This window comes from Embiotoca jacksoni, unplaced genomic scaffold (assembly GCF_022577435.1).
Source record: "Embiotoca jacksoni isolate LCO1_2020_lvr unplaced genomic scaffold, fEmbJac1.0.p SCAF_5, whole genome shotgun sequence".
Classification (NCBI taxonomy): Eukaryota; Metazoa; Chordata; class Actinopteri; family Embiotocidae; genus Embiotoca; species Embiotoca jacksoni.
This window is the reverse complement of record NW_027185403.1, coordinates 3,056,654-3,081,771: the sequence shown is the minus strand read 5'-3', so window position 1 is coordinate 3,081,771 and position 25,118 is coordinate 3,056,654. Positions and strand designations below refer to the sequence as shown.

At 38.1% G+C, this 25,118-nt stretch overlaps 3 protein-coding genes and 1 pseudogene across 4 annotated transcripts; all 4 read right to left on the bottom strand.

Annotated features, from left to right (window-relative positions):
- Positions 1 to 62: 62 nt before the first annotated feature.
- Positions 63 to 3,788, bottom strand: LOC138211557 (signal-regulatory protein beta-2-like). Its single transcript, XM_069171511.1, has 7 exons — positions 3,736 to 3,788; positions 3,289 to 3,621; positions 2,825 to 3,181; positions 2,606 to 2,737; positions 2,452 to 2,489; positions 2,238 to 2,348; positions 63 to 119 (listed from the first exon to the last, which is right to left on the bottom strand). Exons 1-7 carry the CDS (start codon positions 3,776 to 3,778, stop codon positions 63 to 65), a joined length of 1,071 nt encoding a protein of 356 aa, XP_069027612.1. The 5' UTR covers positions 3,779 to 3,788.
- A 1,187-nt stretch (positions 3,789 to 4,975) lies between these two features.
- LOC138211556 (uncharacterized) lies at positions 4,976 to 8,709 on the bottom strand (annotated as a pseudogene).
- A 6,540-nt stretch (positions 8,710 to 15,249) lies between these two features.
- Positions 15,250 to 20,743, bottom strand: LOC138211555 (uncharacterized). The gene is made up of 7 exons (XM_069171510.1): positions 20,676 to 20,743; positions 18,652 to 18,737; positions 16,722 to 17,039; positions 16,280 to 16,627; positions 16,062 to 16,178; positions 15,672 to 15,739; positions 15,250 to 15,567 (listed from the first exon to the last, which is right to left on the bottom strand). The coding sequence occupies exons 1-7, from the start codon at positions 20,741 to 20,743 to the stop codon at positions 15,448 to 15,450; spliced, it is 1,125 nt and encodes a 374-aa protein (XP_069027611.1). The 3' UTR covers positions 15,250 to 15,447.
- A 1,098-nt stretch (positions 20,744 to 21,841) lies between these two features.
- On the bottom strand, positions 21,842 to 24,011 carry LOC138211364 (uncharacterized). Of its 2 annotated transcripts, none has more exons than XM_069171177.1 (6): positions 23,960 to 24,011; positions 23,552 to 23,860; positions 23,010 to 23,357; positions 22,687 to 22,827; positions 22,553 to 22,608; positions 21,842 to 22,456 (listed from the first exon to the last, which is right to left on the bottom strand). In XM_069171177.1, the coding sequence occupies exons 1-6, from the start codon at positions 24,000 to 24,002 to the stop codon at positions 22,295 to 22,297; spliced, it is 1,059 nt and encodes a 352-aa protein (XP_069027278.1). In that variant the 5' UTR covers positions 24,003 to 24,011; the 3' UTR covers positions 21,842 to 22,294. The 2 variants fall into 2 exon arrangements, with proteins under 2 accessions (XP_069027278.1, XP_069027279.1); XM_069171178.1 differs by having other exon boundaries at positions 22,687 to 22,824.
- Between the last annotated feature and the right edge of the window lie 1,107 nt (positions 24,012 to 25,118).

The window sequence follows — 25,118 nt, the reverse complement described above, 5'->3', positions numbered from 1 at the left end:
GTTTCCAGAAACAGGCCTGATCCAAAATAAGCTTCCCTGAACAGTGTTGGCACATGACAACGTCACATCATCTCCAACACGAACAGTCTTTGTCTCAAAGAGACGATCATCTGTGCAAACTGAAAAAACACCAAACAGATCAATGATGAACAACAGACACAGAATCATAAACGCTGTCGTCTAATTCATCCTCAGAAAACAACAACAATACTTTAAATACACATGTGGAGTAAATCTGACCTTTCTACATGTACTTACAGCCAACTTGGAGCATCAGCAACGAATTCACTATGATCAGCATTTTCTCATAAATCCACTTGAGACTGCTGTAATTGAAACCGTAATAAAGATGATTCACCTAAATGTAATCATATCCAGTGGGAGGAAACAATTTCGGAGCAATCTAATTGGCTCCTTGATATGAGGGACGAGCGAGTACACCAGTGAGTACACCATTATCTGTGTTTGTTAAACCAACTAAATTACCTGTATCCTTAACCGTACCTGTAGAGGGCGGGGCTTAATCCGAAAGTGATCGGTGATGAAATCGATATGGGTTCATCAGAAATTGCTGAATTTATTATTTAGGAGAAAAATATTCATAGAACGACACCAGAATTGAGCTTCATTGCAATGTTTTTCATCACAAGATTAAAATAACTATTTACAGTTTTTTCTTTTTTAAATTATGAAAGTTTCGATATTTAATATTTTTTTGTTGAAAACTACAGAACAGACTCCAAATTGAGCCCCAGATGAAAGTTTTTTTTTTTTTATCACAAGAGTAACAACTATAAACAAACAGATTCAAAGTCATCAATGACACGTCAGTGATGTGTGGAAACTTTAACATTGCTGTGGTTGGGCTTTCAAGCAAAGGTGCGGCTGCAGAGAGGCTTTGCTTCCTGTCTCATTCTAATCTAACAAAGCTGGTCTTGCACAGCTGCATCACTTGGTGCATTGATGGACTTGCAATCTGTACAAATCCATTGTAAAAATAACCACTGACATAATCAGAATAAGATTAAAATAAAAAAAGACCAAGTATGAGTATTGTTTATTGTTTGATTACATATGCATTGGTTTGTTGAAGCTCATAGTCAGGTCTGATCAGAGTAGACAACTTCTGTAGTTGGTCAAAAGGTGTAGAAATGGCTCCCCAAAGCTTTCGTTTGGGGAGAGCAAAATCCCATCAACGAGAAGCAACCTCAGACATAACTAGACTCGTGGGTGGGCAGCCATCAACCTCAACCCCTTTTGTGTTACGCTTCCTGTGTACTCTCACCCAGTCAGCTCTGCTTTCTTGCTGCTCTGAACCTGCAAAGGGACGGCTAACAGGGGCTACGTTGGGCCGGCCCACAGTGGTTAGTGCAATATTACTCTTTCTGTTGTCTTGTTGACAAACAAAAAACATAACCTCCTTGGTGGTGGTAAACATTAACAAGAGTAGGTCAAAACCTAATACACGCGATGGTTAGACATAGCGTGGGGGCTTTTCATTTGAAATAAGGGCTTATTAATTGAAATGGATGCAGGAAGTCGTGGCATTTGTCCCAACAACGATGTAACAATCACTCAATCACTCAGTCACTCAGTAAGTCAGTGACACGTGTGTGTATTGGGTTGGACCTGCTGTTGAGGTTCAGTCAAAAAATAATGTTGTTGGAGTCTTTTGGAATTTTGTTGCTGTTGCTCCTTTAATATAGATGAAAAAATTAATCGTGAAACAACAAAGTAAAGACATGGAAAATGATGCAACTCAGAATGAAGTAAACATGTTTTGTGTTTTATATAAAGTTTATTTATATTCTTGTCTTTTAAGGAAAGAAGCAACAGATGTACACAAACATTGATTTCATTTAGTAAAATGGTTTTAAATTGCATAAACACCTATCAGAGTGTTCAGTTAATATCCTTAAAATTGCAAGGAAAACAAACGAGCAAAAATGAAGCAAGAATTGATTAATTCCTGAAGTATATGAGATGAACAATGCTGTAGGATGTCACAAACATGTCGATATTGTTGCACCGTAATGATCCCTTTGCTGAAGAAACACTTTCAGAAAGCCAGAAAACAACTGCAAACAGTAAAACATTCAAATGATGCTCAAAATACCTTCATGTTTATCAAAGAGGAATTGCTATTTTACCATTATTTCCCACACTGTGTCAAAATGTCAAAAAAACAATGAACAAATTCTGTGTGTGAATTTTTAATCAACCCTAGAACCACTGACTTCAGAGTAGACGGTGTCTTTCTCTGCTGCATTCATATTTCTTCTCTCTGCTTTGCCGGCCTTCTTCCTGGTGAAGGTTGCTGCAGAATAAGTCAATGAGTCCTCACCTCTCTGAGGAAAAACGTTAAATTATGAAAGAAAGTTATGAGCGGGCAGATATTATTTACCTATTTGGAGAGAAAAATATGACGATATTTCCCAATATAAATGTTACCTGCTGATTTTGCTGATAACCGCTGGCTGTTACAGCATCTGTTTGCAGAGCAACAGAGACAATAAACATGAAAGACGCTGTCGGTCAATTGACACGCAACAAACGGCAAATACCAGTGGATAGATTGATGTGATGTGTGGGAAATGTCATTTACCGTTGCAGCGATGACATGTCTTGTTCTTGATGGTGTAAATGAGGAAGACTATAACAATCAGACTTGCAGCCAAAGCAACAGACAACAGAATGAGAACCATGTTTGCTTTCTTCAATTCCCACATGCTGAGTGCTGGAAAATAGAGGCACCCAATAATGATAATTATTTCAGTAAGAACAAATGTTGTATTATTGTTAGATAGAAATGTGGTGCAGTTACCTTCAACGTCCACTCTTCTTCCATTTCCAAAAATGATCTCTCCACATGTGGCCACAACGCAGTAGTAAGTCCCAGCATCAGAGGATGTGACGTTTTTGGAGAAGTTATAGAAACATTTCTGTGCAGAGCGAGCCTCAGGACTCCTTTCACATTCTTCACCACTATCTCCATGAACATAAATCAAACTGGGATGAGAATCATCTGATCCGGCTCTGAACCAGAACACACGATGATCTCCAGGACACGTTTTATTTTCAGAGTCAGAGAGGACTGAACACTGCAGAGTCATTATGGTTCCTGGATGGACTGGATCAGATGGAAGCTCTTGAATGACGGCAGTGATGTCTGGTTCGGGTCCTGGGAAATACAAAAACTAATTATAAACATGTTTTGATCAGCTTTTAAGAAAAATAATAGTTGAAAATAATTGATATACATAGAAACACAAATTTGATTAGATTTACCTTTAATTCTCAGAAATGTTCCGTTCACAAATGTCATGTCAAGCTTGTTGACTTTTATACAGTAGTACACACCGGTGTCACTGAGCTCAGCTTTGTTAATATGCAGAATGTACGTTCCAGGTTCTTGTTTTGTTGTAACGTGAGGAGTCTTATTACCACCTTCATAATCAAAAGTAAATGTTCCTCCAAAGAATTCAGGCCAGTTTCCAGAAACAAGTTTGATCCAATACAAGGTTTCTTTGTGCAGAGCATTATGATGACGAGTACACGAAAGAGTCACCTTATCTCCAACACTCACAGTCTTCATTGCAAAGACGAGATCATCTGTGCTTCCTAAAGATAAAAATAAAAGAAGAGTGAGAGGTAGATTTTATGTCATGTGCTAAAACGTTAGTGCAAGAAATGACACGTAAAATACATATTTGAAAACAAGCTCTATATACTTACGCCCTACTCTGAGCATCAGCAGTAAATGAAATATGATCATCATTTTCTGATTAATCCACTCGTGTCTGCATCTACATTAGAACATTTCATACGTTGATTTGCCTTCATATGTACTCGCAATAAGTGGGAGGGAACAATTTTAGAATGATCTGATTGGCCACTTGATACGTTGGTGCTTCGCTGTACTACCACAGTGGAAATAATATCAACTATCTTTCCAACCTAAACACATGAAACAACAGCAGCAGTAAGCTTTTGTTTCATGTGTCTATAACTCTCAGAGAGATCAACTACATGTGAACCCAAACACTCTTGGTCACAACATTGCCAAAAAGATTTAGACTTTTCAGGTTAAGCTGTTTGGGACAAACACACGTATCCTCCACTTGAAACAGCATTTTATATTGTGGGGATCATATATTCAGAGAATATCCATCTACAAAAATATTTCTAGGTGGTTGCAGTCACACCCTCCTTCCTCTACTCTCCCTTCAGAGCATCACTCTCACGTTATCACAGAAACACATTCACCTGGAAGAGATCACAAGTTTCTGACTCAACTGGTCCATGTAACGATGTGAGGGAGAAAACTCTTGTAAACCTGAACAAAGACCTGACAGTGAGGCAGCATGAGAGAATATACAAACAGTGTTGTTTTTTTCTACATGAAAAGAATGCTTTTGGTTACAGTAAAATAATCAAAACCAAAAATGACTGACTTGCACAAATCCTGAGTGACTCAGCTTCATTACAGTAGTGACAGGAACACCTGACAATATCATGCAGTCAAGTAATACATAAGAGACTCTGGTATAAAAAACATGCAGGTCTGGTGTAGGTTTCTGGAGCAAGTACAGTATTTGCAAGGTGTAAAGAGAAAGCAGCTGAAAGAGTTAAAACCTACAGCCACATTTATCAGACTGGAACATTTTGGTTTGTGGCCTTCAACGGGCTCAACATACTGTTGACTACAAGCCTCAACATGTTGGCCTGACAATGAAGTAGTTCATAAAACAAAACACCTTCTTAGCAGATAAGCGCAGCGTCACCGGTTTGATCCCAGCCGGGGACGATTGTTAAATGTGTTTCCTGTCCACAGCTTCACTGTTCACAACATACAGACAAATACATCGTCTTTGAAATGTTATATATGTGATTCTCTATAGGATATTACACAAACAAAACCTACAACTTAAGGCTAAGACAAAACAGAGAAAAAACAGTGTGGTGGCGGGGTGTGTTAGCTCAGCTGCAGGGGTAGAGAGTGGGAGGAGTAGTTCGAGGAACGGTGCCGGGCAGGTGTAATGAGCACAGCTGAGCCAAATAGGGACTGATGAGCTCTCCCTTATGAAGGGAGGAGGGAGAAGGAGGAAGAGGAGAAGCGGTTGCACATATACATTGGTGTATGTACCGGGCAAATCAAAGCATTTTACACCCGACTGTACAACTGACTGTGTCATCTGTGTCCAGGAGAGACCACGGTAGCACCAACCTTGCTACAAACAGCTTGCCCTCAAGTTTGTTTGTATGTTATTACTTATCTGTACTAAAGTTAGACACTAATATGTCCAATAAATCAGTATGATTTAGTTTAGAGCAGCAAAAATATGTGAGCTGACATCAGGACAACTTTTGTTTGTTCGTACGAGGGTGAATCAGAAAGTTCAGAGTGTTCCTGTTGCACGTGAACAAAGCGCAGCACAGTAACGTGCATGGAGCAGAGGGAGGCTATAACTTCCAGGAGTAAGAATTCCAATTGTCTGGGTTCTGGTTCACATCAGGCTATCGGTTCGTAACAGTCATTGTTAAAATTTAACAAAAAATAACTTATCCTGAAGTGTAAATATATTGAATGTTATATATTTTGCTTGAAGGAATAATCACAATAGTAAATTATTTTTAAATCCCTGTGATGTTAAAAGATTACAAACCTGATAAACACCCGTTTTGCGCAATTTAAATGTTGAACTGATTTCTGTGACGTTAGTAAGTGTTTAGAAAGACAAACAGATCACACCAGCAGCAACAGTTTGGCACTAGAAAGTATGTTTTATTTGTATTTTTTATGTGAAAAAGATTAATTCTATGTAAATACATTTAAACAAAAGAACACAAATTTGAATTAAGATGATACACAGTATAGTATGTACAGTACTGCAACATAAAGGAAGCCCTTTAGCTAGTTTATCAACTTGATTATTCAAAGCCTTGACAGCAGTGTAGATCTTCTCTCTCTTCTTTCCCATCCTTTACTGCATTTCTTTCAGCTTTCATCATGGTAAAGATGACAGCAGAATAAATCCATGTGTCCTCATCTGTCTGATAAAATATATGAAAAAAAATATGAGCAATATCAAAACCATTATTGACTTGATGAGATAAAAAATAAATAAAAGTGCTTTACCTGTTGATGTTTCTGTCCAAGCAATTTTATGCAAGCCAACAGCAGCTGGATAACAAAAAAAATACAGTAAATAACAATAAAAGAAGGTTGAATAATTTAAATTTCATTGTCTAGAGAAAATATGAGTAACTTCTTTTACCTTTGCAAGAATCACTCTTGCTTTTCTTGATGGCGTGAATGAGGACAGCAATAACAATCAGACTTATAGCCAAGACAGCACACAGCAGAAAAATAACTGTACTGCCCACCTGTGAAAACATGCATCCCACAACAGAATGAAAAGGAAGAAACCATGAAAGTTATAGACAGTGGTTAGATGATTGGAAAAGTAAAATTACTACTAGTCAATTTTGCATGAAAAATCAGACACTTGAAAATTGTGATATTTTCATAAACAACAAATTGAGTGCTTCTTAACAGCCATATTGTTCAAGATGGTATCAACATAATTAGAGTATGTCTTCTATTACTGAACTCAAAATCTTACCAAGGTGCAGCTTAGATATGTTTCCAAATAATATCCTTCCGCATGTTGCCAGAGCACAGTAGTAAGTCCCAGCATCAGAGGAGCTGATGTTCATAGAGAAGTGATAAATGCAGCTCTTCTGAGCATCAGATTCCTCGTCACATTCATTATTTCTATTTCCGTCAGTGTAGATGGTGTCTGGATGAGACTCATCTGATCCGACTCTGAACCAGAACACACTGTGATGTCCTGGACACTTCATGTGCTCGGGGTCAGAGAGGATTGAACACTGGAGAGTTGCTGAGTCTCGGCCTGGACCTGATGCTGTCGGCCACTGAGTGACGGTGTAGTTTGATGTCTGACTGTTTCCTGTGTAATAAAAATGACAGTAACACAGTTGGCATTTTTTTCAAATGTGCATAGAAACACAAGTCTGTAAAAAAAAAATCAAATTATTACCTTTTATTAAGAAATATGTCCCATTCCATTGAGGTTTAATGAACTCTGCGTTTGTACAGTGATACATCCCCTCATCCTCCTGGACTGTCCTCAGAATGGTCAGGTTGCTAAAACCGTCATGACGATGTGCTTGGATTCTTGATTGCGAAATCTCTGGTCCAAACTCACTTGTAGATATCAAGAGTGTCACAATTAATTTAAGATTATCCCCGGCGCTCTGCTTGTATCATTGGAATCGTACGGAGCTGAATTTGAGTAAAGAACATGTCAAGGTCACTGGTTCTCCGATCTGAACTGTTGTTATTGGAACCAGCGTATCTGAATTAAAAGAAAACAGAAAAACATTAAATAAAGGAGTGTGAAAAATCTCTAATGCACAGAATTTTTGGCCGGAAAAAAGCAGCACTTATATGCTCGATGAAAAAAAAAGCAATGCAATCCATAACACGACCATCATGACATTTATGTCTTCATGGGGATGTAGTTGGTATCTCAGTGAGTAAAGGAGGTGAGACGGTTGTGATAAGCCAGACTTTAAAAAGCATCTGATTGGTTGTGACAGAATGAGCACACTTCCTGCCACATTTTGTGTGATCCTGGGCTTCGAGAGGCATATCACCTGTTTCCTTTTGTTGCGATGATTCAGATTTTTCACTTTCCACTTTGACCCAGATTTGTCTATCTCTGGGTGGTTGGTTGTCTTTGTCCTTGGAGCTACAAGCAAGCAACGCAGTAGCAAGCAAAGCAGTATTTTAAAGGAGAGATTAACAGGCTGGATCTTTCTGACATTATGTCCTTCACAGGAACAAAAGCTCAAACAACGTCCCCTGTCCAAGAGAGATGGTGTAGCCTCACAAAAACCAGAGCTACTGTCCATTTCATGGCAAACCATCCAGCAGTTGTGGAGATACTTCAATCAAAATCACACGTCGACCTTCCTGTCCCACTCTCTTTTTCCATCTAACAAAGCTGGTCTTGTACGGCTGCACTGTGCTTCACTTGGTACATTGATGGACTTGCAGTCAGTCCAGATCCATTGTAAATAAATCAATAACATAATTACATTGAATTTAAATGAAAAACATACCTAGTATGAATATTGCTTGGTATATTAAAAAAAAAGAAAAAAAACATTCCCCTCGGGGATTAATGTATTAACTACCTGACCTAACCTAACCTAACCTAAAAGATGCATATGCATATTGATGCCTGGCATTACAAAACACAAGAATGATAGACGTCATTTGTACTTTAAAAAACAATCGATTAGTTCAACCAAATTTAGTCAGCTGAAAGCTCTTGTAGCCCTGCGTTCCAATATCCATACTAGCATAGTATTTAGTAGGCCAAAAAAAGATTTAGTATGTACCAATACTTATTATGTTAGACGTAGGATGCCAAAAGTACCAGTATGTCCTACTACATCTGGTCGTATTTTGCAGTATGCAGGCCAGCATGGTACTCGAGCTGCTCTGACTCACGATCCTTTGCGCAGCAGAAGATACGTCACATCGACTGAGCCGCCGAGACAGTTGATGGCGCTAATGCTCCGCCCACAAGAGATAGCAGAAGAAGAAGAAGAAGAAGAAGAAGAAGAAGAAGAAGAAGGGGCATTAAAAGGAATCTTACTTGTTCTAAAGCGCATCCTTTTTCTTTTTACTATAAACGTTGCGCTACGGATCGTGACGGATATAACAAAGTGCATCACAGTTCAAGACACATTTATATGATGGAGTAGTATGTCCCAATTGTATACATACTACATGCAACAGTATGTACTTTTTAAGGGAAGCTGTAGTCCATACTAAAAGTAAAAAGAAATCGTATGCGATTCGGAACACAGGGTTTGTTTTGTTGAGGAGATGAGAGGAGGAGAGCCGTGCTGACTGTAAAAGAGGAGTTATTTGTGTAAATAAAGCCAGATTTGTCTGAAAAGACTAACTTCATGCTGTCAATGCTTTCAGCACAGCTTCTGCTGAAGACATTTGTTGAGGAAAAATTGCAAGAATTAAAAGAAAGTGTAAGCTCCCTCAAATATTGCAGAGTTTGCTTGAATTTGCATTAATTATTGTGATCGCAAGATCGGGATTTCCTGGAGGGACTGAAACCATCCCTTTCTTATTAACCCTAGAAATTAGAACAAAACACAAAGAAAAGTACTGGTGCTGTTGTTGAATGGAGAGGAGAGGAGACGTTGCCAGCTGTGCAGTAGTTAGTTGTTGAAATATTTTATGATGGACCAGAATGACGAATCACTCGAGCAACAGGCCAATAATGTCAAAGATAAAACGAAGCATGGCTCAGAATACTGTAATGAAGGCAGAGTCTCTATTTGGCCACATTAAAGCGGACTTTGTCTAATTGGGTATTTATTTATAATGAACATATCCCACAATTAAATTAGTTTCAAAAGAAGTCCACACACTAACTTTCACATGGTATTTATACTTATACATATTTAGTGTAAGTCCAGGGCCTTTAAACTGCGGAAAATGTAATTAGCATTTTAGGCTACAATAAAATACAAATATTTGTAGAAAAAATACAAAAAGGGCTGTTTTGTATCACATTCAGTTGCACATGCTTGCAGCAGTCAAACTCTTTTTTCCTTCTCTCTCCATCGTTTGTCACCTCTCAGAGAATTGCTCGAGAGATTGTGGCATATGTGGCAATGACAACAGTGAATATTTATTCATGTGTTCGATGGGAACAATCAGTGCACACTAGAACTGTGTATTGTAACTGAACCAAATCTGTTAGGTGGATAACGTGAATCTTAGTGGGAGGGGTTTAGGAAGTAGAAATTGGCAGAGGCTGTGGCTATAACCTGTGGGTTAGTGTTTTGTTGACAAGGATTACATGTAATGCTTTTCTTTCCGTTATTCCAAGTTACTGAACGTAAACGTTGGCAGTAATCAGGAAGTGATACCAACTCTAAGTTTGAGGTATTCTTGAGAGGAAGGCAAACAACAGCTTGTTTGCTACACACAAAATAAGGTAATTTATTAAGATTTGGGTCATAGGTTGGATCACAGATCGTAGGTGAGCAGTGTGGATAACAGGTTGTTACCAGCAGAAAATTGTAAAAACTCCACAAACACAATAACAATCAACCAACATGTGGCTTTGTCAGCATCTCTAATGAGCAAACATTTTGTGTAATGAAACGTCACAAAGGAAATTTCTTGAGAGAGGCTTCAGCACACTGACAGGATGCAGTAGAATGAAAAGGTGTTTATATTATCACAGTCTGTATAAAGCCATTCTTAAGTTTTTTATTATTTTTGACAACAAATGGTTTTCAGTCTAAAAATACGGGTCGAATATCGGCACACTACATGGTATAATAAAATCTTTAAATCCACCTTGATGAAATTGCCGTCAAAAGTTGACCAGATTTCTCCTTTAGCCCGCTCGTCTGTCTTTCTCCTCTAGTTTACGTTCATAAAACGGTTGCAAACATAAAACTCAGAAAGACACTTCATATAATAAACTTCAATTGAAAAAAAAAACAAGACAAGACAGTGAGTCAATACAGTTAAAAACCAGGGATGGAAAATGCAACAAAACTATCTTTACGCTTTGAGAGCCCAAATATTGTCGGCGATGAAGCAACTGAACTCTGTTAACAAGGAATATTTCTGAATATTTAGCTAAGATAGAAAAATAAAAAGTCTAAAGAGTCAGTACAGGAACTGTATCATGTGAGGTTTAATTCATAATTCAGGAGATGCTCCACATGGTCACCGGTGTCAGTGTTTAACTTGAGAGTAGACACAGTCCTCGGCAAACTCTCTCTTCTTTCTCCCTCTTGTTGCTTTTCTTTCAGAGAAATTTATTGGCGCATAGTTCAGATTGTGTTCAGCTTCAGTCTGTGGTGAATAAAATAATTAACAAATTAGTCGTAAAGACTGATATGTTGATTTGGAGACATATATTTTCAGAATAATAATTTTCATTTGTCATTTTAACTTACAGTATCGTCTATTGGTTGTCGCGAGGAGTCTTTTTGTGCTTCTAAAAGAGCACTTTCCGTTCCCGAAGCTAAAAACAAATTATAATAACAAAAATATCATCAATAAATGCACTTTTCCCTCACAGTATAAAGTCATAGAATACAAATCATTAGGAGCAATGAATGATATAATATAGCAAGGAAGACTATGTTTAAAAAACTATTGCTACTTTACATCAATTTCTTAAATATGCACAATGACTGAGCCATGATTTTACAATAGTACTTGAAAAGGTTTGTCTGAGCTTGTGTTTAAAATGCATGTCTAACATATCATTATTATACATTTACTAAAATAAATGTCACATTAGAATTTTAGTCTTTCCAACACTTTTAGCTTCACTCACCTCTCCACTGTTCACATATTCTTAGCTTGCAGATGAGAACAACATTTCCAATGACAGAAATGGCCAAACAGACGATTAATATCACCCTCTCAATTAATACTGAATGTGTTGATTGATCTAGAAAACAAACAAAACAACAAAGTCAGTGCTTCTTAACAGTTTTCGATGGTATCAACATAATTAGAGTATATCTTATATTACTGAACAGAAAATCTTACCAGCGGGTAGGTTAGATATGTTTCCAAACAATATCCTTCCACATGTGGCCACAGCACAGTAGTAAGTCCCAGCATCAGAGGAGATGATGTTCTTAGAGAAGCGATAAACGCAGCTCTTCTGAGCATTAGATTTCTCGTCACATTCATTATTTCTATTTCCGTCAGTGTAGATGGTGTCTGGATGAGACTCATCTGATCCGACTCTGAACCAGAACACACTGTGATGTCCTGGACACTTCATGTGCTCAGGGTCAGAGAGGATTGAACACTGGAGAGTTGCTGATTCTCGGCCTGGACCAGATGCTGTCGGCCACTGAGTGACGGTGTAGTTTGATGTCTGACTGTTTCCTGTGTAATAAAAATTGCAGTAACACAGTTGGCGTTTTTTTCAAATGTGCATAGAAACACAAGTCTGTAAAAAAAAATAAAAAATCACATTATTACCTTTTACTAACAAATATGTCACAATCCATTGAGGGTTAATGAGCTCTGCGCTTGTACAGTGATACATCCCCTCATCCTCCTGGACTGTTCTCAGAATGGTCAGGTTGCTAAAACCGTCATAAAGATGTGCTTGGAATCTCGATTGATTAAACTCTGGTCCAAACGCACTGTTAGATATGAAGAGTGTCACAATTAATTTAAGATTATCCCCGGCGCTCTGCTTGTACCATTGGAATCCTACGGAGCTTAATTTGAGTAAAGAACATGTCAAATTCACTGGTTCTCCGAGTTGAACTGTTGTTATTGGAACCAGCGTATCTGAATTAAAAGAAAACAGAAAAACATTAAATAAAGGAGTGTGTGAAATCTCTAATGCACAGAATTTTTGGCCGGAAAAAAAGCAGCACTTACATGCTCGATGAAAAAAAAGCAATGCAATCCATAACACGAGCATCTTGAAATTGATGTCTTCATGGGGATGTAGTTAGTATCTCAGTGAGTAAAGGAGGTGAGACGGTTGTGATAAATCAGACTTTAAAAAGCATCTGATTGGTTGTGACAGAATGAGCACACTTCCTGCCACAGTTTGAGTGATTCTCGGCTTTGAGAGGCATATCACCTCTCTTTCATTTTGTTTGCATTGATTCAGATTTTTCACTTTTCACCACCATACTATTTTGTAGGCCAAAACAAGATTTAGTATGTACCAATACATAGTATGTTAGACGTAGACGTCACATCGACTGAGCCACCGAGACAATTAATGGCGCTAATGCTTAGCCCACAAAAGATAGACGAAGAAGAAGAAGAAGAAGAAGAAGAAGAAGAAGAAGAAGAAGAAGAAGAAGAAGAAGAAGAAGAAGAAGAAAAAGAAGAAGAAGAAGAAGAAGAAGGGGCATTAAAAGGAATCTTACTTGTTCTAAATCGCATCCTTTTTCTTTTTACTACAAACGTTGCGCTACGGATCGTGACGGATATGACAAAGTGCATCAAAGTTCAAGACGTACTTTTGTGATGTAGTAGTATGTCCCAATTGTATACTGATGGAAAAATAATGAACTCATCATACTTGTCGAATGTTTGTCTATCTGTTGCACAACATGTTCCTATTGTCTCAGGAAGACATCTGTGCACAGCATGGTCTAATTTACGACGTCCATACGTCCTTATTTTACGACGTCTCCGTACCATCATCTTGTAACCTACAACTGAACTCAGATGTAAAGGAAATGGGGGTGGATGTCAACTGCTTATCACACTGTATAAAAGCTGCCCTACGGAGGAGAGACGTTGAGCAATGCTGGATATCCTTCTTTGAGTGTGTATGTATTTGCTCCTTCTTGCAAGAATAAATGTCTGATGTGTTTGATTTTGAATACAGCCTCTGAGTAATTTTTCTAACATATACATACTACATGCAACAGTATATACGTTTTAAGGGAAGCTGTAGTCCATACTAAAAGTAAAAAGAAATTGTATGCGATTCGGAACACAGGGTTTGTTTTGTTGAGGAGATGAGAGGAGGAGAACCGTGCTGACTGTAAACGAGGAGTTATTTGTATTAATAAAGCCAGATTTGTCTGAAAAGACTTACTTCATGCTGTCAATGCTTTCAGCACAGCTTCTGCTGTAGACATTTGTTGGGGAAAAATTGCAGGAATTTTTTAAAAAGTGCAAGCTCCCGCAAATATTGCACAGTTTGCTTGAATTTGCATTAATTATTGCGACTGCAAGATCGGGATTTCCTGGAGGGACTGAAACCATCCCTTTGTTATTACCCTTAGAAATTAGAACAAAACACAAACAAAAGTACTGGTGCTGTTGTTGAATGGAGAGGAGAGGAGAAGTTGCCAGCTGTGCAGTAGTTATTTGTTGAAATATTTTATGATGGACCAGAATGATGAATCACTCGAGCAACAGGACAATAATGTCAAAGATAAAATGAAGCATGGCTCAGAATACTGTAATGAAGGCAGAGTCTCTATTTGGCCACATTAAAGCGGACTTAACACAGTTATTTATTTATAATGAACCTTTCCCACAATTAAATTAGTTTCAAAAGAAGTCCACACACTAACTTTCACATGGTATTTATACTTATATATATTTAGTGTAAGTCCAGGGCCTTTAAACTGCGGAAAATGTTGATAGCATTTTAGGCTACAATAAAATACAAATATTTGTAGAACAAATACAAAAAGGGCTGTTTTGTATCACATTCAGTTGCACGTGCTTGCAGCAGTCAATCTCTTTTTTCCTTCTCTCTCCATCGTTTGTCACCTCAGAGAATTGCTTGAGAGATTGTGGCATATGTGGCAATGACATCAGTGAATATTTATTAATGTGTTCGATGGGAACAATCAGTGCACACTAGAACTGTGTTGTTACTGAACCAAATCTGTTAGGTGGATAACGTGAATCTTAGTGGGAGGGGTTCAGGAAGTAGAAATTGGTGGAGGCTGTGGCTTTAACCTGTGGGTTAGTGTTTTAGTGATAAAGATTACAGGCAATGCTTTTCTTTCCATTATTCCAAGTTACTGAACGTAAACGTTGGCAGTAATCAGGAAGTGATACCAACTCTAAGTTTGAGGTATTCTTGAAAAATAAGGTAATTTATTAAGATTTGGGTCATAGGTTGGATCACAGATCATAGGTGAGCAGTGTGGATAACAGGTTGTTACCAGCAGAAAATTGTAAAAACTCCACAAACACAATAACAATCAACCAACATGTGGCTTTGTCAGCATCTCTAATGAACAAACATTTTGTGTAATGAAACGTCACAAAGGAAATTTCTTGAGAGGCTTCAGCACACTGACAGGATGCAGTAGAATGAAAATGTGTTTATATTATCAGAGTCTGTATAAAGCCATTGTTAAGTTTTTTATGATTTTGACAGAATAAATGGTTTTCAGTCTAAAAACACGGGTCTAATATCTGCACACTACATGGTATTATAAAATCTTTAAATCTAACTAGATGAAATTGCCGTCAAAAGTTGACCAGATTTCTCCTTTAGCCTTCTCGTCTGTCTTTCTCCTCTCGTTTGCGTTCATAAAATGGTTGCAAACATAAAACTCAGAAAGACATTTCATTTCATAAACTTTAATTGAAAAAAACAAGAGAAGACAGTGAGTCAATACAGTAAAAAACCAGGGATGGAAAATGCAACAAAACTATCTTTACGCTTTGAGAGCCCAAATATTGTCAGTGATGAAGCAACTGAACTCTGTTAACACGGAATATTTCTGAATATTTAGCTAAGATAGAAAAATAAAAAGTCTAAAGAGTCAGTACAGGAACTGTATCATGTGAGGTTTAATTCATAATTCAGGAGATGCTCCACATGGTCACCGGTGTCAGTGTTTAACTTGAGAGTAGACACAGTCCTCGGCAAACTCTCTCTTCTTTCTCCCTCTTGTTGCTTTTCTTTCAGAGAAATTTAGTGGCGCATAGTTCAGATTGTGTTCAGCTTCAGTCTGTGGTGAATAAAACAATTAACAAATTAGTCGTAAAGACTGATATGCTGATTTGGATACATATATTTACAGAATAATAATTTCCATTTGTCATTTTAACTTACAGTATCGTCTATTGGTTGTCGCGAGGAGTCTTGTTGTGCTTCTGAAAGAGCACTTTCCGTTCCTGAAGCTAAAAACAAATTATAATAACAAAAATATAATCAATTATTGCACTTTTCCCTCACAGAATAAAGTCATAGAATACAAATCATTAGGAGCAATGAATGATATAATATAGCAAGGAAGACTATGTTTAAAAAAACTACTGCTACTTTACATCAATTTCTTAAATATGCACAATGACTGAGCCCTGATGATTTTACAATAGTATTTGAAAAGGTTTGTCTGATCTTACGTTTAAAATGCATGTATAACATATAATTATTATACATTTAATAATATAAATGTCACAGGAGAATTTTAGTCTTTCCAACACTTTTAGCTTCACTCACCTCTCCACTGTTCACATACTCTTAGCTTGCAGATGAGAACAACATTTCCAATGACAGAAATGGCCAAACAGACGATTAATATCACCCTCTCAATTAATACTGAATGTGTTGTTTGAGCTAGAAAACAAACAAAACAACAAAGTCAGTGCTTCTTAACAGTTCACGATGGTATCAACATAATTACGGAATGTCTTATATTACTGAACACAAAATCTTACCAAGCTGCAGCTTAGATATGTTTCCAAATAATATCCTTCCACATGTGGCCACAGCACAGTAGTAAGTCCCAGCATCAGAAGAGATGATGTTCTTAGAGAAGCGATAAACGCAGCTCTTCTGAGCGTCAGATTTCTCGTCACATTCATTATTTCTATTTCCGTCCGTGTAGATGGTGTCTGGATGAGACTCATCTGATCCGACTCTGAACCAGAACACACTGTGATGTCCTGGACACTTCATGTGCTCAAGGTCAGAGAGGATTGAACACTGGAGAGTTGCTGAGTCTCGGCCTGAACCTGATGCTGTCGGCCACTGAGTGACGGTGTAGTTTGATGTCTGACTGTTTCCTGTGTAATAAAAATGGCAGTAACACAGTTGGTGTTTTTTTCAAATGTGCATAGAAACACAAGTCTGTAAAAAAAAAAAAAATCACATTATTACCTTTTACTAACAAATATGTCCCATTCCATTGAGGTTCAATGAACTCTGCGGTTGTACAGTGATACATCCCCTCATCCTCCTGGACTGTCCTCAGAATGGTCAAGTTGCTAAAACCGTCATAAAGATGTACTTTCATTCTTGACTGAGGAAACTCTGGTCCAAACTCACTCGTAGATTTCCAGAGTGTCACAATTAATTTAAGATTATCCCCGGCGCTCTGCTTGTACCATTGGAATCGTACGGAGCTGAACTTGAGCAAAGCACATGTCAAGTTCACTGGTTCTCCGAGCAGAACTGTCGTTACTGGAACCAACGTATCTGAATTAAAAGAAAACAGAACAACATTAAATAAAGGAGTATGAAAAATCTCTAATGCAGATTTTTTTGGCCGGAAAAAAAGCAGCACTTACATGCTCGATGAAAAAAAAGCAATGCAATCCATAACACGACCATCATGACATTGATGTCTTCATGGGGATGTAGTTGGTATCTCAGTGAGGAAAGGAGGTGAGACAGTTGTGATAATTCAGACTTTAAAAAGCATCTGATTGGTTGCGACAGAATAAGCACACTTCCTGCCACATTTTGTGTGATCCTGGGCTTTGAGTTGCATATCACCTCTGTTTCCTTTTGTAGCAATGATTCAAATTTTTGACTTTTGACTCTTTTGAGCCAGAGTTGTCTATCTGTGGGTGGTTGGTTGTCTTTGTACTTGGAGCTACAAGCAAGCAACAAGTGCCACGGTCACTAGTGCTTCTTGTGGTATAAGAATTATCTGAAAGGCATCACATTCAGTATTTTAAAGGAGAGATTAACAGGCTGGATCTTTCTGACATTATGTCCCTTACAGGAACAAAAGCTCAAACAACGTCCCCTGTCCAAGAGAGATGGTGTAGCCTCACAAAAACCAGAGCTACTGTCCATTTCATGGCAAACCAACCAGCAGTTGTCGAGATCCTTCACTCAAATTCCCACATGTCAACCCCATGGTGGTGCTAGAGGAATCAGAATAATTACAAAATCTGAATGTAAGATTTTAGCTTTTATTTTTCAGTCCATCGTCAAATTTCAGCTCATGCTCATCAAAGAAACCTGTTAGATTAGAGCAGCCGTAGAGGCGTCCTCACTCGTTGGAGTCCCTGATAATGTTGGACTTAATTTATTACTTAAATTATTATGAAAAGTTCTGTGGGGCTTTTCGAGATCAATCAACAGTAGGACAAACCCTGAGAGAGGCATCCAATGAGAGCAAAGGACCCAGAAAATGACAAAATATTGTTTTAGAATATGGTCACTTCACATGAGGCGGTGTATCAATCAACAGAAAAAAAGTGCTTTTGTAATCATTGCATTTTTCATGCACTGTTTTTTTGTGTGAGCACTACAATGTCATCACGATGTAAGATACAGGAAGACTGTTTTGTAGTTAAAGCGGCAGTTAGTGATTTCCGACGTTTTCTTGTCTGAGCTTCTCATAAGCGTTAATCATATTAGCGTTAATCATCAGAAAGAATATGAGGAAACTAATTCTGACATTGTGGAAAATATAAAGCTCGGGTTTGACTGAGAATACTTGGAGTGGAACTTATTTGTTCTTAAAAGCTGGGACTTACTGCTGTGCTGTGGTCACACGAGAGGAGCCGTTGTTCGGAAATTGAGGTAAACAGCAAATCAGCAGAATATTGTTTTTAAAAAATAGAATTCATAAATTGATGATGCCATGCCATCACGACTATTAGCATTCATCTTTTTGTGAATCAATGCTATTGTGGTGGCGGGGCGTGGTTTGGCTCAGCTGCAGGAGGGAGTGATTGGGGGAGTGGTTCAGGGAATGGTGCAAGGAAGAGGCTTAATTGGCACAGCTGCAGGCAATTACCGAGCTGTCTCTCTCCCTATACAAGCACTAGCAGGTCACCACACGCTCTCTCACTCTGGAGGACACAGAGCAGCAGGCTGGCTGGCTGGTTGGGGACAGAGCATGGGGCAAGTGCTTGTATAACCCCTGTGCAGCTGTTGCTTTAGATACAGTGCATAATAGACAGAAAAGAGGGGCATTATCAAATCTAATCCAGGTTCGATGAAGAGACTGGTTAATAGGTCACTCGTCTGACTGCTGCACAGACAAGAAATATCCACCCCGAATTGCATTTACAACAAAAGGTTTAATTGGAACACAATATAATAACCAATACTACAACAAATTGACAATTCCACACATCAAAAAGTGTCAAAGCAGGTAATATGAAAATCAAAAACCTCTGAGATCTCAGGAATAAATGAAATTGAAAAAAAAAAAGGGTATAAAAGAAAGAGTTGAGTTCTCAAATGTCCTACCGCACCCCCTGTGCACAACAATGTCCAGCGAAATGGACTCCAGGTGAACTGTGATGTCCAGCTGAGATGAAGATTCTCTCAGGTGAAGGTAGACGGTAAAATGAATGAAGATGGGGTGAGTGGTGGATGGACGGTACCTCTGGTTCCAATGAAGAAGCTATTCCAAAAAAAAACCCAGCCAGGATATCAAATGTTCAAAGTTCTAGGGATCTGTTGGCGAACTTGCAGCTCTTCAATGGCTCGTCGTTCAACATTCAATTTAAAGTTGTTAACTTTTCTTTAGCGGAATCTGATTAATCTTTTCCTGCTCACAATTCCTACCATAGCAAAGCACAGACGACGGAAAAACAAAGATCCTCTATTGGGAGATGGATGATCACTTCTATCGATCTCTGTGCATGGAGGAACAAAGATGATATATCAAGGAAAATATTGACTCTCCTAGCACTTTTCTGTGTGCAGAGGAAAACGGCTGTGTGACAACCTGTCGACCTTACTTAAGGGGACAGTAACATAGTTCCAAAACATAATCATTAAGATCCCAGATTAAATTATTATGGTTACACTTGCATGACTGACAGGAGAACACAACGGATGTAAGACATTGGCTGTGTGGAATAAAACCCATTAACAAACTATACTGTGGCTGGTTGTTGTGTGTTTGGACCGGAAGAACCCACGGTGACGGCAAGATGTCTGTCACAGATATATTTTTAATTTTTGTTTTCTAGACCAAACAGCAGATTCTGAATTGACTGCACCGGTGATAGCAACAATGCAGGCTTATTGATCCTGTCTGATCATCAATACTGTATTGATCATCTACCAAACTCCAGGAACAGTATATGAAGAATTTGGTAAGTTTAGTTTATTGAATTAAATATTTTCATACTGTAGCGAAGGCTATACAGCAGTGGTCCCCAACCCCCGGGCCGCGGACCGGTACCGCTCCGTGGATCAATTGGTACCGGGCCGCCCAAGAAATAATTAATTATTTCCGTTGTATTTATTATCTGAGTCTGAACAATCTTTTATTTTGAAAAATGACCGGATTCTCTCAGTTACATCTCGGTCGCTTGAGCGCCAAAAATTTAACCCACAAGCTAGCAAAATGAGCAAAACACAGACGTCTTTGGAAAGTTTCCTTTCGAAGGGGAAAAGGGCCAGTGAAGAGACAGAAGAAGAGCCTACAACCTCCAAGAAAAAGAAAGTTTTTAACAGACAATACCAGGAGTTCTACTTGAAGTATGGCTTTATCGCGACAGGTGGTTCCCACAGACCAAGCCCGCTCTGCATAATATGCGGCGAACGGCTCTCTAACGAGGCAATGAAGCCTTCAAAATGGCTTCGCCACTTGGAGACCAAGCACCCTGGATTAAAAAACAAGCCCCCGGAGTATTTTGAAAGAAAAAAAACAGGAACACGAAGGACAGAAGGAATTACTGGCGGCCACCACATCAATAAATGCGAAAGCACTGAGAGCATCATACTTGGTGGCTGACCGTATTGTTAAGGCTAAAAAGCCATTCACTATTGGTGAAGAGTTGATCTTGCCCTCCACTAAAGATATTTGCCGCGAACTTCTAGGAGAGGCTGCTGTTAACAAGATAGCACGGGTACCTTTGTCGGCTAGCACTGTGACCCGGCGCGTTGAGGAAATAGCCGAACCCTGTTGCCATTTCCGACATCCTATCTGTGTGAAGCGGGGTTTTCTGCCGTGACAGCAACCAAAACAAAACAACGGAGTAGACTGGACATAAGCAACACACTTCGGGTGTCAGTCTCTCCCATTACCCCGAGATGGGACCATCTCGTTGCAGAGAAACAAGCTCAGGGCTCTCATTGATTTAGCGTTATGGTGAGTAAAAATTTTCATCCACTTTATATTCATTTTTGTGGCGAATCTGTATCTTATCGTGAAGGTATGTTTAAACTTTACCATAGCGACCAGAGTCCGAGAGCGTTAGGGCTGTGGTCGCCAACAGAGGGGGATGAGGGAGAGGGGGATGAGGGAGAGGAGAGGAGACGGTTCAAACTGACAACTTTATTTCAGCTGTTGAAAAATAACATTCATGGAGTGTTTAATAATAAAAATGTGAAATTGCTGGTTCTTCGTATTTTTTATAACGTTGATTATTTTATTATTTGTTTTATTATTAAATACATTTCTTTATTATTTATTATCAAGTTTATTATATTCGCAATATAAACAATCTACGTAACCCCCCCCCCTCCGGTCCGCAGTACAATTGTCAAGCATTGACCGGTCCGCGGTGATAAAAAGGTTGGGGACCACTGCTATACAGGACTAGTTAAACTTCAAACTCATGTTCTGCAATTCAATAACAGATATTGAGAAGACGTTCACCAGTGCTGTTTCTGTGCTATGACTCTGTCTAATAATAAAGATAAGTTTAATGTGAAAATGGTCATATCATTTATTTGTGACAGCTTTTCCATGGTATTAGGTGTAATTGATAATGCATTGCTATGTTGTTATAATTCTTAAGGTCAAGTGCTACCTTCACATCTTGTTGCTAATTAAATGTAGTCCTCAAGTCAAATTAAATAAAGTTTAATTGTACAGTGCCACTTTAAATGCAGTAGGGTGGCCCAATGGATGTAAAGCAGTGGTGTAACAGTATGGATGGACTGTATGTTTGAATAGCATGTACAGCAACTTCCAGCACTTTTATTTTATGAGTTTTCTTAATTTAGTCATTGTTTGATACATGATTTGGTCATTTCAATTAATAGAAATATATATTGATACAGTCGTGAAACCATTGTGGTGTCTGAGGCCTGTTGACCATGTTTTTATTGCAGAATGAGTGGGTGGTGATAACGCTCACCTCAAATTAACCTTCAGGTTTTCTTCTGTTTGTCTATTTGTTATGCCCAGATGTTCATAGCTCTGCATTTTGAGTTACATACATAAACAAAAACTAAAATATTCAAGAAATATAATATGATTACCGTTTTTGATATTTGGTTATGCTGCACCTTTCAAAGCAGTCAGTCTTTATTCAAGTTAAAGGTACATTCGTTGGTTGAGGTTTTTTTCCAAATTTGCCAGAATAAAACCAGAATAACCACAAAAAAACATTTATAAGGCATTGTTATGTTGCGTCAAGATGAACTTTTTCATAAATAACAAAAACTATAAATAGTGCAGAATGATTTAAAAGAAAAAAGAGAGTACATTTCTCATACTGTGTATGGACAAAATTAAATAAACATTAATTAGCAAGTCCAGAGTCAAGATGTTGTTCCAGCCCAAGAGCCTTGACATCAGCGTAGATGCTCTCTTCCTCTGTAGGTTTTCTGTCCCTTGTTCCTCTTTTACTAGCTTTTTTATTGGTGAAAATTGGTGCATAATAAACCAACGAGTCCTCATCTGTCTGAGGAAACAGAAACATTTGGAGCCTGCAGGATATTTACACATGCAAATTAAAAATAAATTATAACGTGCGGCTATACATTTACTTTATAAATACCTGCTGGTTTTCCTGATCACCACTGGCTGCTGTGTTTGTTTGCAGATCAATTTCAGCTGTATAACAAACAAAAAAACAGCATTAATGTGAATCCGGTTTTGGGAACTGTTTGACAGATTGATGTATTTACTTACCTTTACAAAGCCCATATGATTTTTTGGTGAGTTTCTTGACTGAATAAAGGAGAAAGGCTATGACCATCAGACTTATAGCCAAAGCAGCACATAACAGATAGAGAACTGTTCTGTCTGTCTTCAAGTCACACGTGTTTACTGCTGGAATATAATGAAAAGGAGTAAATACGGAAAGTTAACATTTAATAAAATTGTAATTAAGAGTGGCTTATTATTTAGCTGTTTAATGAGGCATTACAGAACATTCATATTAAATTATTGATCCGAATCCAACAAACACATATGCTAATTTACCCCATTATATAAAAATATGATGCAGTTACCTTTAGGGTTGAGTTTTGATTTATTTCCAAAAAGTGTGTTCCCACATGTGGCGACAGCACAGAAATACGTCCGAGAATCGGAGGAGGTGAAGTTTTTGAAGTAGCTGTAGAAACATTTCTTTGATGAAACTCCGTCGGGGTTCTTTTCATTTTTATCTCCATCGTTCACGTGAGTTAAATTAAGATCTGGGTGAGATTCGTGTGATTCAGTGCTAAAGCAGAACATGCTGTCATCTGCCGGACATGTTTTATTCTGAGAGTCACGGAGGACCGAACACCGTAGAGTCACTGAGTCTTCTGGGGGGACAAGATCATGAGGAGGGACTGTTGTGAGAGCAGCTTCTGGCCCTGAGAAATAAAAGGAAAACATGTAAAATATTCATCATCAAACAAAAAAACTATTTTGACAGTTTAGTTTTTGCTTCATATGAATTATGTAAACAGGCACAAAGTTTACATGCACAACTGAAGAAATGAAGGTATGTAAATTCACCATGTTTTGAGAAACCTAAAGAAATTTGAGCTTTTTTAGGAGGACTTACCTTCAACGATTAGAGATGTTCTTTTAACAAATTTAAAACTTTGTTCTAGTACTTCTACACAGTAGTAAACTGCCGTATCACTTAGGTTTGCTTTTGAAATATACAGAAGAAATGATCTATTCTCTACTTTAGCTCGAATGTGGTGATGAACACTCCAGACGCTGTATGATCGTCCTAAGACTTCAGGAAAGTTTCCAGAAACAGGCCTGATCCAAAATAAGCTTCCCCGAACTGTGTTGGCGCATGACAACGTCACATCATCTCCAACACGAACAGTCTTTGTGTCAAAGAGACGATCATCTGTGCAAACTGAAAAAACACCAAACAGATCAATGATGAACAACAGACACAGAATCATATACGCTGTCGTCTAATTCATCCTCAGAAAACAACACTATATGTACTTACAGCCAACTCGGAGCATCAGCAGGGAATAAAATATGATCAGCATTTTCTTATAAATCCATTTGAGACTGCTGTAATTGAAACCTTATTAAAGATGATTCACCTAAATGTAATCATATCCAGTGGGAGGAAACAATTTCAGAGCAATCTGATTGGCTACTTGTTACGTTGGCGTTTCTTCAGTGGAAATAATATCAACCATGTTTCCAACACATGAAACACCAGCAGCAGTTTCATCACATTTGTGATTCCCTTTGTGGGTTTAGTCAGTGAAACTCACAGCAAAAACTCAGTGACTCATCAGTTTACACAGTGTCTGCAGGGAAAAACTGAGCAAAAATAAATTGTCACATTCGAGAGACAATGCAGCACATTTTGAGTTGCTGTTACTATGGCAACACCATATTTATGTGGGTTTACAACCATTTCTTCTCAATACCTGAAAGAACTGAACTTTAAATGATACGTCTGAACTATTTGACATCTCATTATACTATTCACATTTGATCAAATATTAGTACTAATATTAACATTATTAACACACAAAAAAAAAATCTGTGACACCGGCAGCTAGAAAACACACAACAACAAATATGTTTTGAATGACAGGACATCCAGGCCCATTCAGCTTCAACAATAAACAACTAAACAATATTAGCCTCCTTCTCCAGCAGCGAAACATGCAAATGAGTAACTTTAACAGTACTACAGTGAAAAAAATACTCTGTAACAAGTCAAATTGATGTGACTTGTTCAAATATATGCATCTTAACATTTTAGTTTCGTAGCATCAAGTGAAAAAGTAGTTTGTTTACTCTGGAGTAAACAAGTGTAGGAAAAACTACCTAAAAACCTCATTTTAGAAAATGTACATTACTTTTCAACACTGATACTGTTGCTGAGTTTTAAAGTAACACAGGAAACCTCGCTGTGTTTTGTATACGAATTATAGCTGCGAGTAAATGTTACATAGCCAGCTAATTATGATAAAACGATACTGAGACGCAAGGCAATATTTAAGCAGGATATAAAATACAGGATTTCTCTCTCCCGTAATTCCAATCCTAACCCTGTTGCTTCTTCTTCTGTGGTAGGACCTTAAACTGCTTCTCACGCACATACCTCCTGTTACGGATGCTGTTTACATCCTGTTCTGTTGTCC

Bases quoted from the DNA above. Each gene is read 5' to 3' on its own strand.
- LOC138211364 (XM_069171177.1), bottom strand. From the start codon at position 24,002: ATGCTGATCATATTTTATTCCCTGCTGATGCTCCGAGTTGGCT. The intron at 22,609-22,686 runs GTAAGTAAATAC...TTTGTTATACAG, and splicing joins ATCATATGGGCTTTGTAAAG to CTGAAATTGATCTGCAAACA. The intron at 22,457-22,552 runs GTATTTATAAAG...CTGTTTCCTCAG, and splicing joins GTGATCAGGAAAACCAGCAG to ACAGATGAGGACTCGTTGGT.
- LOC138211557 (XM_069171511.1), bottom strand. From the start codon at position 3,778: ATGATGATCATATTTCATTTACTGCTGATGCTCAGAGTAGGGC. The intron at 2,738-2,824 runs GTAACTGCACCA...TCTATTTTCCAG, and splicing joins AAGAAGAGTGGACGTTGAAG to CACTCAGCATGTGGGAATTG. The intron at 2,490-2,605 runs GTAAATGACATT...CTCTGCAAACAG, and splicing joins GACATGTCATCGCTGCAACG to ATGCTGTAACAGCCAGCGGT.
- LOC138211555 (XM_069171510.1), bottom strand. From the start codon at position 20,743: ATGTCGGAAATGGCAACAGGGTTCGGCTATTTCCTCAACGCGCCGGGT. The intron at 16,628-16,721 runs GTAATAATGTGA...TTTATTACACAG, and splicing joins GACATATTTGTTAGTAAAAG to GAAACAGTCAGACATCAAAC. The intron at 15,568-15,671 runs GTAAGTTAAAAT...TATTCACCACAG, and splicing joins GACAACCAATAGACGATACT to ACTGAAGCTGAACACAATCT.